The following is a 15000-nucleotide window of genomic DNA, read 5'->3' on the forward strand; positions in this document are numbered from 1 at the left end:
TCCACCGCTGATTTGATCTGATCTGACCTCGTCTTGTCTTGACTAATGTCCTGAGTCAATGTTACACAGTACCAAACTTCTTATCCGATGTGTAGATCTGGACCGTAACATGCCGACAGCTCAAGATCACATGTTCACCGGCCAAACACAGACTGCCCCGAACCAGACCGCCATGACACCGGAAGGAGAGCTAGGAAGTGTGACGTCAACTTCCGGCACGTCCCAGGCGGTTGACTCTTTCAGCTTCAACAGTCACTTTGAGATTCCGACAGCATCCTCGTCTTCGAATTCCTCGCAACATAGACTTACTGCAGGTAGTTTAATTTAAAAAAGTTGTTTGTTTTATTTGTGATTCTTCTTTCATTCTTCTTTTGTCAATATTACAACTTCTTCTTCTCTCTCTATCTCTCCATCTCTTCCCTCATAAAAACATTAACTCTTTTTCTGCTTCTAAAGAAGTAGACTACTCAGGTACTCACAAGAAAACCCTTGGCTGATTCCACTGATGAGCAACCTGTCTACTCTCTCAAAGCAACATAATTATGAACAAAATGTTTTGTGTGACATCATGTTTACTTACATCCCCAACTATAAATTATGTCCAATCACCAGTTGACTCATGCCAATAATGCCTTACGGATAGCTGATGACTGTTTTAAAGTTACACGGAACCTAAATTCTTATCCGTTGTGCAGATCTGGTGCTGAGCATGCCGACAGTTCCAGAGCACATGCAGGTTGGCAAACAACCGGCTGCCTTGAACCAACCCGCCATGACACCGGAAGGGGAGCTTGGAAGTGTGACGTCAGCTTCCGCCACCCCACAGGGAATTGGCTCTTTCAGCTCCAATGGTCACTTTGAAGATCCGTCTGCATCTCCGTCACCAAGCATGATGGGAAACAGTTCTTTGCAGCATGGGCTTGCAGCAGGTAGTTCATTTATTCATTCGTCCATTCGTTAATTTCACTATGTTTGTCTGTCTTTCTTTCCTTCTTTCTCATTTTCTTTGTTTGTTTCTTCCTTACTTTCATGGATTACTCTTATGGTGCACAACTATTGTGATTGTGGTCTGTCTGGAACACTGGAACATGCGATGAAACTGACACAGTGAGAGAATATGCCGTGACTCTATACAGTATAAAGGATTGCAAATTGAACAAACCGATCACTGATAACTTTGAATATAACTAACACGTACACTGTAGCACTTTTACTGTAGTCAGTTGTGTGACATGTGCAGCAGTTAAAGCGCACATTCTAAAATGATTTTTGTCTAGTGCCTGTCTTGCAGTCTCTGTTTCCTGCCTCTGCGCTTCCCCCTCTCTGCTTGTTTATCGAAATGCGCCACCACAGTTACGTTATGGCGATACTATGTTGTACTGAGAAGGACGAACATGATTGTCGATATTTTTGATACTAAGGACAAAATTCTTATCTGTTGTGCAGATCTGGTGCTGAGCATGCCGACAGTTCCAGAGCACGTGCCTGTGGGCGAACAACCGGCTGCCTTGAACCACCCCGCCATGACACCGGAAGGAGAGCTAGGAAGTGTGACGTCAGCTTCCGCCACTCCACAGGGAATTGGTTCTTTCAGCTCCAATGGTCACTTTGAAGATCCGCCTGCATTTCCGTCACCAAGCATGATGGGAAACACTTCTTTGCAGCATGGGCTTGCAGCAGGTAGTTCATTTATTCATTCGTCCATTCGTTAATTTCACTATGTTTATTTGTCTGTCTGTCTTTCTTTCCTTCGTGCTAATTTTCTTTGTTTCTTTCTTCCTTTCTTTCATGCATTGCTCTCATGGTACACAACTATTGTGATTGTGGTCTGTCTGGAACACTGGAACATGCGATGAAACTGACACAGTGAGAGAATATGCCGTGACTCTATACAGTATGAAGGATTGCAAATTGAACAAACCGATCACTGATAACTTTGAATATAACTAACACGTACACTGTAGCACTTTTACTGTAGTCAGTTGTGTAACATGTGCAGCAGTTAAAGTGCACATTCTAAAATGATTTTTGTCTGTGCCTGTCTTGCAGTCTCTGTTTCCTGCCTCTGCGCTTCCCCCTCTATGCTTGTTTATCGAAATGCGCCCACAGTTACGTTATGACGATACTATGTTGTACTGAGAAGGACGAACATGATTGTCGACATTTTTAATACTTAGGACAAAATTCTTATCCGTTGTGCAGATCTGGTGCTGAGCATGCCGACAGTTCCAGAGCACGTGCCTGTGGGCGAACAACCGGCTGCCTTGAACCACTCCGCCATGACACCGGAAGGAGAGCTAGGAAGTGTGACGTCAGCTTCCGCCACCCCACAGGAAATTGGCTCTTTCAGCTCCAATGGTCACTTTGAAGATCCGCCTGCATCGTCGTCACAAAGCATGATGGGAAACAGTTCTTTGCAGCATGGGCTTGCAGCAGGTAGTTCATTTATTCATTCGTCCATTCGTTAATTTCACTACGTTTATCTTTCTGTCTGTCTGTCTTTCCTTCTTGCTTATTTTCTTTGTTTGTTTCTTCCTTTCTTTCATGGATTACTCTAATGGTGCACAACTCTTGTGATTGTGGTCTGTCTGGAACACTGGAACATGCGATGAAACTGACACAGTGAGAGAATATGCCGTGACTCTATACAGTATGAAGGATTGCAAATTGAACAAACCGATCACTGATAACTTTGAATATAACTAACACGTACACTGTAGCACTTTTACTGTAGTCAGTTGTGTGACATGTGCAGCAGTTAAAGCGTACATTCTAAAATGATTTTTGTCTATGTCTGTCTTGCAGTCTCTGTTTCCTGCCTCTGCGCTTCCCCCTCTCTGCTTGTTTATCGAAATGCGCCCACAGTTACGTTATGGCGATACTATGTTGTACTGAGAAGGACGAACATGATTGTCGATATTTTTGATACTAAGGACAAAATTCTTATCTGTTGTGCAGATCTGGTGCTGAGCATGCCGACAGTTCCAGAGCACGTGCCTGTGGGCGAACAACCGGCTGCCTTGAACCACCCCGCCATGACACCGGAAGGAGAGCTAGGAAGTGTGACGTCAGCTTCCGCCACTCCACAGGGAATTGGTTCTTTCAGCTCCAATGGTCACTTTGAAGATCCGCCTGCATTTCCGTCACCAAGCATGACGGGAGACACTTCTTTGCAGCATGGGCTTGCAGCAGGTAGTTCATTTATTCATTCGTCCATTCGTTAATTTCACTACGTTTTTCTGTCTGTCTGTCTTTCTTTCTTGCTCATTTTCTTTGTTTGTTTCTTCCTTTCTTTCATGGATTACTCTAATGGTGCACAACTCTTGTGATTGTGGTCTGTCTGGAACACTGGAACATGCGATGGAACTGACACAGTGAGAGATTATGCCGTGACGCTATACAGTATGAAGGATTGCAAATTGAACAAACAGAACATGTATGATAACTTTGAGACAACTAACACATACACAGTAACACAAATACTACAATCAGTAATGTGACAACTGCAGTAGATAAAGCCCACACTAAAAAAAAAAAAAAAAAAAAAGATTTGACTTCCATTTCTCCACAGAATAATAAACACTCAAATATTCCAAAATAAAATCATAACGTTTAGAACTGCTATGGAATTTCAGGGAATAAAGTAACGATGAAACCCACCCAACGTCTAAAATAAACATTCAGTGACCATCAAGCGACTGTAATTTCCAGTGTGAGTCCTCCCGACAAACATTCGCCACCTTCAAACATATTGAAATGAAACCAACAGCAATCTTTTTTTGATCTCCAGGGCGCTAATCTATAAACATTTCAACATGACTTGGGTGGAAAAAGTGAGGAACCTGTTCTTGTCATAAATTGTTGCAGAGAGAACAATCTGTTATGAAATGGAAGTTCATTTCCAATCATGGACAGGTAGCCTACATTATTAGGCGCATGCTCATATACCTGTGTGAACTAATTTCAGCTATAATTGCTGCAGGTCCCAGTGAAGAGTTGGATGCACTGGACGCCTTAATACAGACGTATCTGTACGACCTGCCTGGGGAAGGCACGGCACACAATGACCTGGGACAGTGGTCCTTGTTCCTGGAAGACGTACAGAACAGGGCACCCATTCCAGAATTAAGCCAGGGTACCGCTGACACCCAGGTTGCTGCTGACACCCAGTGCACTGCCTATACCCAGGGTGGTTCTGGTGATGCCCAGGGTTGTCGTGATGATACCCAGGGTGGTCCTGATATCCAGGGTGGTCCTTATCCTCACGGTCGTCCTGATACCCAGGGTACTGCTAACACCCAGGGTACTGCTGGCGGTACACAGACATTTGGATCTGGAGTCGATCACTTCGAGCTAGGTATCTGATTTCAGTCGTCATCTTTGTTTGGAATGTGACAGGACCAAAACATTCGGTCAATGTCCAGTTTCTCTCTCTCTCTCTCTCTCTCTCTCTCTCTCTCTCTCTCTGTGTGTGTGTGTGTGTGTGTGTGTGTGTGTGTGTGTGTGTGATACTGCTCATATAATGCCTTTAAGTGGTCGTTTAGTATTTGGTTACTTTGTTTTTATTGCGTAGTTTAGAGATCGAACTACCCATGGCACATTTGGTAATTAGCCACATTAAGCGCTCATTTCTATAACTGACTGATTCATTTTTTCATTTTCATTCACGCTTTCTCTCTGTCTGTCTCTTGCTGTTTCCCATCCCTCTAAAAAAAACACAACCTGTTCCACCTACATCCTCGTCTGCCCCCTTCCGTCCGTCCTATTTCCAGTTTAGGGCAGTTACTAATCTGTGAAAAACTACTTATTTTACAGTTTTTATAGACCAAATTCCCGTAGGAACACAATGCTTATCCGATGTACAGATCTGGACCTGAACAAGACGACATTTCCAGGCCATATGTGGACGGACCAAACGCAGACTGCCTTGAACCAGGCCGCCATGACGCCGGAAGGTGAACTAGGAAGTGTGAGGTCAGCTTGCGACACGTCACAGGGGCATGGCTTTTTCAGCTCCAACGGTCCACCTGCATCTTCGTCAACCAGTCTGATTGGAAAGACATCCGGGTTTTCTGCAGGTAGATCATTCATTCATTCATTCAGTTATTCATTCATTCATTCACTGCACTCGTGTGTGTTTCTCTCTTCCTTTTTCTTTTTGAGGGATATTCCAGCTGTCCACTCACTTCTGTTGGGAACCCAAACACAAAGAGCGGGCCCCGTGCCTGAATCGGACACATCGCGTCCAGTCACCACCCGGAATAGATGCTGATTTCCTCATCGACCACGATGGATGAACAACATGATTTCCTGGGTTTCTCTATTTCTTTTCTTTTTTCATTGTTTTCTCTCCTTACTTCCTTTCTCTCGTGTAGTGCAGTCATGGCGCACAAACACTGATGAAGGTGACATAACGCCATGGTTTAACAACATCAAGTTACTGTGATTTCAGTTTTGTAGTCCTTCTAACAAACATTGGCCATTTTCACACATTTTGAAGCTGAAAGCACGGCAAACCTTTCTTGAAGACACCAGTCTGGAAATATTCACCATGACAGCTCGAAAAATAGCGCACCAATGCTCGTCATAAGTTACTGCAGAGGTGACATTCTGTCATGATATAAAAGTTCATCTTCAATCACAAAACAATCAGAACAGCGCACACTCATATACACGACCATGTTTGTGTGAACTTCAGCCGTGATTGTTGCAGGTGAAGAGATGGACTCACTGGAAGCCCTACTACAGACGTATTCGCACTTTCCTGGGGAAGACACTGAACACAAGGACATGGAACAGTGGTCCTTGTTCCTGGAAGACGTTCAGAAGAGGGCACCCATTCCTGTTATTGCTGATACCCTGGGCACTGCTGATACCCTGGGTACAGCCGATACCCGCGGTACTGTTGACAGAAGGGCAGCAATACAGGCATCTGGATCCGGAGTCTTCTCTTCTTGATTGAGTCGTCATCTTTGTTTTGAACATCACGAGACCGACACATCTGGTCATGTCCTATTGTAGGAAATCTGTCTCCAGAGCCCTATGTGGGTAATGTGCCCCTAACGCCTCACCTGATAACTAGTCCCTGTTTGACACAGAGCGTTGAGAGGTCACGACCATAATGTGATCCGGCATTGGCTTCTATGTACATGTCTCATTGCTTGCTTTTGTATGTTTTTATACTTTCTTTGAATTTTTTTTTACATCATAGCACAAATTTCAGATTAGAATCGATGAAATCTACTGACAGGGTCTAGATGCACACACCAAAAGAAACTATTACCTATACCTTCTTTGAATACTTTAGCTCACAACACAAATTTCAGATTAGAATTGATGAAATCTACTGACAGGGTCTATATGCACACACCAAAAGAAACTATTACCTATACCTTCTTTGAATATTTTAGCGCATAGCACAAATTTCAGATTAAAATCGATCAAATCTACTGACAGGGTCTATATGCACACACCAAAAGAAACTATTACCTATACCTTCTTTGAATATTTTAGCTCATAGCACAAATTTCAGATTAGAATCGATGAAATCTACTGACAGGGTCTATATGCACACACCAAAAGAAACTATTACCTATACCTTCTTTGAATATTTTAGCTCATAGCACAAATTTCAGATTAGAATCGATCAAATCTACTGACAGGGTCTATATGCACACACCAAAAGAAACTATTACCTATACCTTCTTTGAATATTTTAGCTCATGGCACAAATTTCAGATTAGAATCGATGAAATCTACTCGTAGGGTCTAGATGCACATACCAAAAGAAACCATTACCTATACCTTCTTTGAATATTTTAGCTCATAACACAAATTTCAGATTAGAATCGATGAAATCTACTGACAGGGTCTATATGCACACACCAAAAGAAACCATTACCTATACCTTCTTTGAATATTTTAGCGCATAGCACAAATTTCAGATTAGAATCGATGAAGTCTACTGACAGGGTCTATATGCACACACCAAAAGAAACTATTACCTATACCTTCTTTGAATATTTTAGCTCATAGCACAAATTTCAGATTAGAATCGATGAAATCTACTGACAGGGTCTATATGCACACACCAAAAGAAACCATTACCTATACCTTCTTTGAATATTTTAGCTCATAGCACAAATTTCAGATTAGAATCGATGAAATCTACTGACAGGGTCTATATGCACACACCAAAAGAAACCATTACCTATACCTTCTTTGAATATTTTAGCTCATAGCACAAATTTCAGATTAGAATCGATGAAATCTACTGACAGGGTCCATATGCACACACCAAAAGAAACCATTACCTATACCTTCTTTGAATATTTTAGCGCATAGCACAAATTTCAGATTAAAATCGATCAAATCTACTGACAGGGTCTATATGCACACACCAAAAGAAACTATTACCTATACCTTCTTTGAATATTTTAGCTCATAGCACAAATTTCAGATTAGAATCGATGAAATCTACTGACAGGGTCTATATGCACACACCAAAAGAAACTATTACCTATACCTTCTTTGAATATTTTAGCTCATAGCACAAATTTCAGATTAGAATCGATCAAATCTACTGACAGGGTCTATATGCACACACCAAAAGAAACTATTACCTATACCTTCTTTGAATATTTTAGCTCATAGCACAAATTTCAGATTAGAATCGATGAAATCTACTGACAGGGTCTATATGCACACACCAAAAGAAACTATTACCTATACCTTCTTTGAATATTTTAGCTCATAGCACAAATTTCAGATTAGAATCGATCAAATCTACTGACAGGGTCTATATGCACACACCAAAAGAAACCATTACCTATACCTTCTTTGAATATTTTAGCGCATAGCACAAATTTCAGATTAGAATCGATGAAATCTACTGACAGGGTCTATATGCACACACCAAAAGAAACCATTACCTATACCTTCTTTGAATATTTTAGCTCATAGCACAAATTTCAGATTAGAATCGATGAAATCTACTGACAGGGTCTATATGCACACACCAAAAGAAACCATTACCTATACCTTCTTTGAATATTTTAGCTCATAGCACAAATTTCAGATTAGAATCGATGAAATCTACTGACAGGGTCTATATGCACACACCAAAAGAAACCATTACCTATGAAGGTGGCAGAATGGTTAAGACGCTCAGCTGCCAATACAGAGAGTCCGTGAGGGTGTGGGTTCGAATCCCGCTCTCGCCCTTTCTCCTAAGTTTGACTGGAAAATCAAACTGAGCGTCTAGTCTTTCGGATGAGACGATAAACCGAGGTCCCGTGTGCAGCACGCACTTGGCGCACTGAAAAAGAACCCATGGCAACGAGAGTGTTGTCCTCTGGCGAAATTACGTAAAATGAAATCCACTTTCATAGGTACACAAATATGTAAGCATGCACTCAAGGCCTGACTAAGCGCGTTGGGTTATGCTGCTGGTCAGGCATCTGCTCAACAGATGTGGTGTAGCGTGTATGGATTTGTCCGAACGCAGTGACGCCTCCTTGAGAAAGTGAAACTGAAACTGAAACTGAATATTTTAGCTCATGGCACAAATTTCAGATTAGAATCGATGAAATCTACTCGTAGGGTCTAGATGCACATACCAAAAGAAACCATTACCTATACCTTCTTTGAATATTTTAGCTCATAACACAAATTTCAGATTAGAATCGATGAAATCTACTGACAGGGTCTATATGCACACACCAAAAGAAACCATTACCTATACCTTCTTTGAATATTTTAGCGCATAGCACAAATTTCAGATTAGAATCGATGAAATCTACTGACAGGGTCTATATGCACACACCAAAAGAAACTATTACCTATACCTTCTTTGAATATTTTAGCTCATAGCACAAATTTCAGATTAGAATCGATGAAATCTACTGACAGGGTCTATATGCACACACCAAAAGAAACCATTACCTATACCTTCTTTGAATATTTTAGCTCATAGCACAAATTTCAGATTAGAATCGATGAAATCTACTGACAGGGTCTATATGCACACACCAAAAGAAACCATTACCTATACCTTCTTTGAATATTTTAGCTCATAGCACAAATTTCAGATTAGAATCGATGAAATCTACTGACAGGGTCCATATGCACACACCAAAAGAAACCATTACCTATACCTTCTTTGAATATTTTAGCTCATAGCACAAATTTCAGATTAGAATCGATGAAATCTACTGACAGGGTCTATATGCACACACCAAAAGAAACCATTACCTATACCTTCTTTGAATATTTTAGCTCATGGCACAAATTTCAGATTAGAATCGATGAAATCTACTGACAGGGTCTAGATGCACACACCAAAAGAAACTATTACCTATACCTTCTTTGAATATTTTAGCTCATGGCACAAATTTCAGATTAGAATCGATGAAATCTACTCGTAGGGTCTAGATGCACATACCAAAAGAAACCATTACCTATACCTTCTTTGAATATTTTAGCGCATAGCACAAATTTCAGATTAGAATCGATGAAATCTACTGACAGGGTCTATATGCACACACCAAAAGAAACCATTACCTATACCTTCTTTGAATATTTTAGCTCATGGCACAAATTTCAGATTAGAATCGATGAAATCTACTGACAGGGTCTAGATGCACACACCAAAAGAAACCATTACCTATACCTTCTTTGAATATTTTAGCTCATGGCACAAATTTCAGATTAGAATCGATGAAATCTACTGACAGGGTGTAGATGCACACACCAAAAGAAACCATTACCGTCGGCGGAAAACAATCAGCAGAGAGGAGGAAAGGTGAATCTCGTCCCCACCGCATCCCTCACTCACCAACATCCTACTCACCAACATCCTCCACCGCATCCCTCACTCACCAACATCCTACTCACCAACATCCTCCACCGCATCCCTCACTCACCAACATCCTACTCACCAACATCCTACTCACTAACATCCACCACCCATCCCTCACTCACCAACATCCTACTCACCAACATCCACCACCCATCCCTCACTCACCAACATCCTACTCACCAACATCCTCCACCGCATCCCTCACTCACCAACATCCTACTCACCAACATCCACCACCCATCCCTCATTACCTCAGAAAACTTGTTGCGATGTATTATTTCTGAACAAAAACAAACAATGCAAATGCAAAGAAAAAAGAAGCCGAAGAGCAGATACGACGATCCTGATGCTTTCAAGTCGAGATGGAGTCACAAAAGTTATTAGCTAGGAAATGTTTGTTGTCACTGGAAAGGTGTGTAAGACTTACCAGTTCCGCTATTCGACTGGGAAGAAAATTTTATATGTGATGGTTCGCCTGCTCTTTCTTTTTCAGCAGATGTGATGCAGCGTATATGAATAAGTCCGCACGCTTTGAATTCTCGTTGAATCTGAAACTGCTATTATCACATTTGCTTGAATAGACTATGACTTTGCTCAGCCTGTTGAATTTGTTTTGGAAGTCTGCAGCCATATTTATGTAAACCAAAACGTATCGTTGCAGCGTGGTTTTTGTGTGCCTATATCATTTCACTGAGTTAACATGACCATATCCTTGAAATTCTTTACCGTGTAATTCTGACCATGGCTGCTGTGTGTGTGTGTGTGTGTGTGTGTGTGTGTGTGTGTGAATGCGTTTTGTTACCATGACCATTACATTTTTGTGTGAAACAGTTCTTCAGTAGCTGACATCACAGCAATACATTTTTTAGGAGAGGGCGGCGGAGGTGAGGAGAGTGCGTGTGTGTGTGTGTGTGTGTGTGTGTGTGTGTATCAGTATCAGTAGCTCAAGGAGGCGTCACTGCGTTCGGTCAAATCCATATATGCTACATCACATCTGCCAAGCAGATGCCTGACCAGCAGCGTAACCCAACGCGCTTAGTTAGGCCTCGAGAAAAAAAAAGATAATTACACAAAATACTACTACTACTGCTACTACTATTTATAAGGCGCAAAATCTTGATATGTGTGTAGAGGATAGTTCCTTCTTATCTGTAGCGTTGTATGTTTCTTCATCACACATTATTCTTATCCTTCGATGGCTGTGCAGCACTGATACTGCGGGAAGCGAGGAAAGATCAAAGGACCATGTACGTTCATTTCTTTTCTTCTCCCTTTTCTCTCTTTGATGTTTGGTCAGAAGATGTATATTTTTTGGCCATTAAGTTCAGGGCAGCATCATTTTGTTGTGTTTTGTCGATGTCAGTGGGGATGATGTGTAATCAATTTTGAATGTTCAGTACCGGTGATTTTGATATGTTTGAAGATGATTTGGAAGTTGTGGATAACCTTGTGATGGTGGCGATTTAGCAAGTATACTGGAGTATCATTATGCCTTGGTGGTGGTGGTTTTAAATTCATTTGGCTTGGGAGTAATTTCACTCATTAATTTCGTGCAGTGACATATAAACTTGTGATTTCAATGCCGTGGTTAACATTTTCATGTCACTACACATGCATGTACGCACTCACGCATGCAAGCGCGCTCTCATACACGTACACAAACACACATGCATATTAAAAAAAACAACAAAAACAACTGTGGTTTTAGACTCAACTTCTTTTGATTATTTCATCATTCTGTTTAAGTACTTATTTGTTACTCACCCACTTCTCTTGTGCATATCTGTATGTGTACTTATTATTCCTGGAGTGCAGCAGGAACGTATACAGACATTCAATTAACTGATCGTTAACTTTTTTTGGTGCCATTAAAGACTGAAAAACAATGAATATTAACTTCTGTTCTTGTGAATATTGTTGTATTCTTTGCTTTTCTTTCGACTGTTCGCCGCCGTTGTTTCTCTGTCTCTGGACCTTGCAGTTGGAATGAACTTCCTCTTTCGCTTCTTCAAGTCTCCACACTCAGCTCTTTTAAGTCTGGTCTTAAAACCCACCTCTTCCCAAAATAGCCTCCCTTGCCTGCCTCTTCCTTGTCTTTAGTTTCTACAGTTTTAGAGTTATGTATGCGTGTGAATGACTAGTGCGAAAGCGCGTTGATTTGTCTCTGCACAAGATTCAGCGCTCTATAAATACCATTATTATTATTATTATCATTTTGTCCCTACTCTTTCGTCTTTCTAAATACCTCCACGTTTTACACATATCATTGTGGAACGTGTGAAAATTGAAGCAGGAGAAAGACATTCCTTCATTCCTCTTCTTTTCCCACCCCCCTCCTCTTTCTCTTTTCTGTTTTGTGCTTCACCCTCTTCTCCCTTCCTTCCTTCTGTTCCTACACTGTTCATTCTCTTTCTCTTCTTCTATTTCTTTTTCTTCTTCTTCCACCTTTCTTCGACACGCCATTTCAAGTATTTGGCAATCAAAATCACTCATCTAACAAACCATCCAAAGCCATGTTTTATGGAAACAAGAACACAGAGGGAGAGAGCGAAAGCACGCGCGCGCGAGAGGTTTCACTTTAAAGTGGAGGGTGATCTTTATGGGTCATACAAAATGGGTTTTGTAATCATGATTCGAGCTGTATATATACAGTCACGCACGCACGCACATACATACATATTCACGTACACACAAACACATGAACATACATTCACCCACGCTCATTCTCTCTCATACGCACACACCGACGCGCATACATATTCTCTCACACGCACAAACATTCATGCAGATGTACACACATAAAAGCACACGCGCATAGGTCTACATAATCACACACACAAACACACACACAAACACACACACACACGCACACACGAACGCACGCACAACCACACACGGTATGCGGTAACAAAATGTGCAAACTGCGATATGTTGATTTGATGATGGGCTTGAAGATTCGAACACGACAAATGTCTGCCCATCTTCCAGTTCTTGTCGTCTGAAGGTTGTCTCTGAGTTGTCCTTTCTATCCACGTTTCTCTGTTCTTTCGTCTCTTGATGCCCGTTTGTTATTCTTTTGTGTGTGGGGGAGGGTGGAGGGAGGAAGCGGAGTGAGCGGAATGGGATGGTGACGAGGGATCAACGGGGAAGAGGTTTGTGTGTGTGTGTGTGTGTGTGTGTGTGTGTGTGTGTGTGCGCGCGCGCGCGTGTTGGTGTGTGAGTGCACGTGTGGGTGCGTGCGTGTGAGTGAGTGAATGTTTGTGAATGTGTGTGTGTGTGTGTGTGTGTGTGTGTGTGTGTGTGTGTGTCCACACTTCTATCGGTGCGCGTGTGCGGGCACAAATGGGTGCACTGAGCACTTCTTAAGTGGTGGGTGACCTCTATGTATCAGCAATACGTTACGTTTCTCTCTCTCTCTCTCTCTCTCTCTCTCTCTCTCTCTCTCTCTCACACACACACAACCCCCCCCCCACCAAACTGAAAACTAACTCACATCATAATCATTTACCGTTGACGCATAAACTTTCTCTCTTCTGTATTCAGCACACCACTGTCAACATATCGAAAAGCATTCTGATATTCTCCATATTTCATACCAAAAGAATCCCTTCACCGGATCTACACGTGACAACTGGATCCATATATTTACAGACAATGTATAGGGTCTAACTATACTCCTACCACTATTATCATAATTAATGATATTATTATCACTGTGTTGGCGTTGTGTCCATCGACTGGGATTGGGGGAAGGGTGAGGATGAGTTAGGATTGGGAAGGATTCAGTGCTCAGTTGCCGTTTCCCTTCATCGCACACTAATTCATTGGTGATTTCAAGACATGATGAGCAACTTCAACCATACGCGCGCGCGCACGCGTGTGTGCGAGCATGCGTGCGTGTGTGTACTATGCATCGTTGGCCTTTGGAATATACAACGAAAAAGGACATGCGCGGGTTGTATTGTACAAGAAAAAAACTGGTTTAAGCTACATAATTATTGCAACTGTGTGTATGAATCGCATATTATAATTATTATTGTGTGATTAAGCCGTTGATAAGGTATGTTGTTCTGGGGCAGGCGGAGGATACAGTATAGTGTGAGGCTGGAGGGGTCACAGGGAGGAGCAGAAACTTCAAAGATGGAATCACAACCGGGAGACGACGAAGAAATGAGACATGACAAAACTCTTCATCAACGAGGGTTGAACAAAAACCTTTCTGGCATTTTGCATGTTGGCGTCCCCCCGAGCCCCCTGCAAGGGGGCAAAGTAGAAAAAAAGGGGAAAATAGGAAAGGGATATGAAATGAATAAATAATTGACGATTAAACAAAGTCAATATGAGAGACAGAGCAAGCAATGCAGGGTGAGAAGAAATAGCAAACTGCGGGATGAACCGTGAGGAGAAGAGGGGGGGGGGGGGGGGGGGGGGGGGGGGGGGAGGAGGAGGAGGAGGAAACAGGTGGGGAAGGGAGGGGGTCAGACTGATGGATGGTGGGGTTGTTGTGGTGGGTGGTGGGTGTGGGTGGGGAAGGAGCTAGGCCGCGAAGAGCGCCCCCAGGCCCCCTCCCCCCATCATGCTCATCATGATCATGGGCATGGCGTAACGCATGATGATGGGCATGATGGAGGACAAGGGGTTCGTGTTCATGCCTCGGCCCTGCTGCTGTCTTTGGTCTGAAAAACAAAACAAAACATACAGCAACAATACACACCGTGTGTTCCAATGTCTGGATGTGTGCGTGTATGATCATGTGTGTATGTGGAGTGGAGTGGAATTTTGTTTAATGTCCCGTCACACATATAGGTAATTGTAGACATTTTGTTGAGGTATCAATCATGCATGTGAACGCGTTTTAATGTGAAAGGCATTGTCTGAAACGAGCTTGAAATTCAAAGAATCTTGTTTGTAAGGAAAAACAATAATGAATGTCTTCATTTTCCCTTTTTCTTTCTTTTTTTTTTAGTTTTAAGAGCTTTTTCCGGATATAGAAACAGGGAAATGGAGCAGAAAACAAAATGCTTTTGTTCAAGTAAAGGCCAAAGCCCCCTCATCCCCCCCCCCTTTTTTTTCTTGAATAAGGAAGATGTCCTCTGACGGAGAGGCTCCAGCCTCAATCATTTAAAGAAAAGGTAAAGAGA

General features: G+C 42.1%; 2 protein-coding genes across 5 annotated transcripts in view; one reads left to right on the forward strand and one right to left on the reverse strand.

Annotated features, from left to right (window-relative positions):
* LOC143291988 (uncharacterized) overlaps positions 1-6278 on the forward strand; it is a 13971-nt gene extending 7693 nt beyond the window's left edge. For 2 of the 4 annotated variants that reach the window (XM_076602144.1, XM_076602141.1), the window contains 8 exons: positions 96-314; positions 696-929; positions 1447-1680; positions 2203-2436; positions 2959-3192; positions 3983-4357; positions 4866-5078; positions 5714-6278. In XM_076602144.1, coding sequence (XP_076458259.1) covers positions 96-314; positions 696-929; positions 1447-1680; positions 2203-2436; positions 2959-3192; positions 3983-4357; positions 4866-5078; positions 5714-5958 — 1988 coding nt within the window. In that variant the 3' untranslated portion in view covers positions 5959-6278. The remainder of the gene's footprint in view (positions 1-95; positions 315-695; positions 930-1446; positions 1681-2202; positions 2437-2958; positions 3193-3982; positions 4358-4865; positions 5079-5713) is intronic. The other 2 variants (XM_076602143.1, XM_076602142.1) reach the window with 2 other exon arrangements.
* An 8028-nt stretch (positions 6279-14306) lies between these two features.
* The window catches only part of LOC143292237 (uncharacterized), an 18564-nt gene continuing 17870 nt past the window's right edge, over positions 14307-15000 (reverse strand). Inside the window, exon 7 of the mRNA XM_076602427.1 lies at positions 14307-14535. Coding sequence (XP_076458542.1) covers positions 14396-14535 — 140 coding nt within the window. The 3' untranslated portion in view covers positions 14307-14395. The remainder of the gene's footprint in view (positions 14536-15000) is intronic.

Source organism: Babylonia areolata, chromosome 18 (genome assembly GCF_041734735.1).
Source record: "Babylonia areolata isolate BAREFJ2019XMU chromosome 18, ASM4173473v1, whole genome shotgun sequence".
NCBI lineage: Eukaryota > Metazoa > Mollusca > Gastropoda > Neogastropoda > Buccinidae > Babylonia > Babylonia areolata.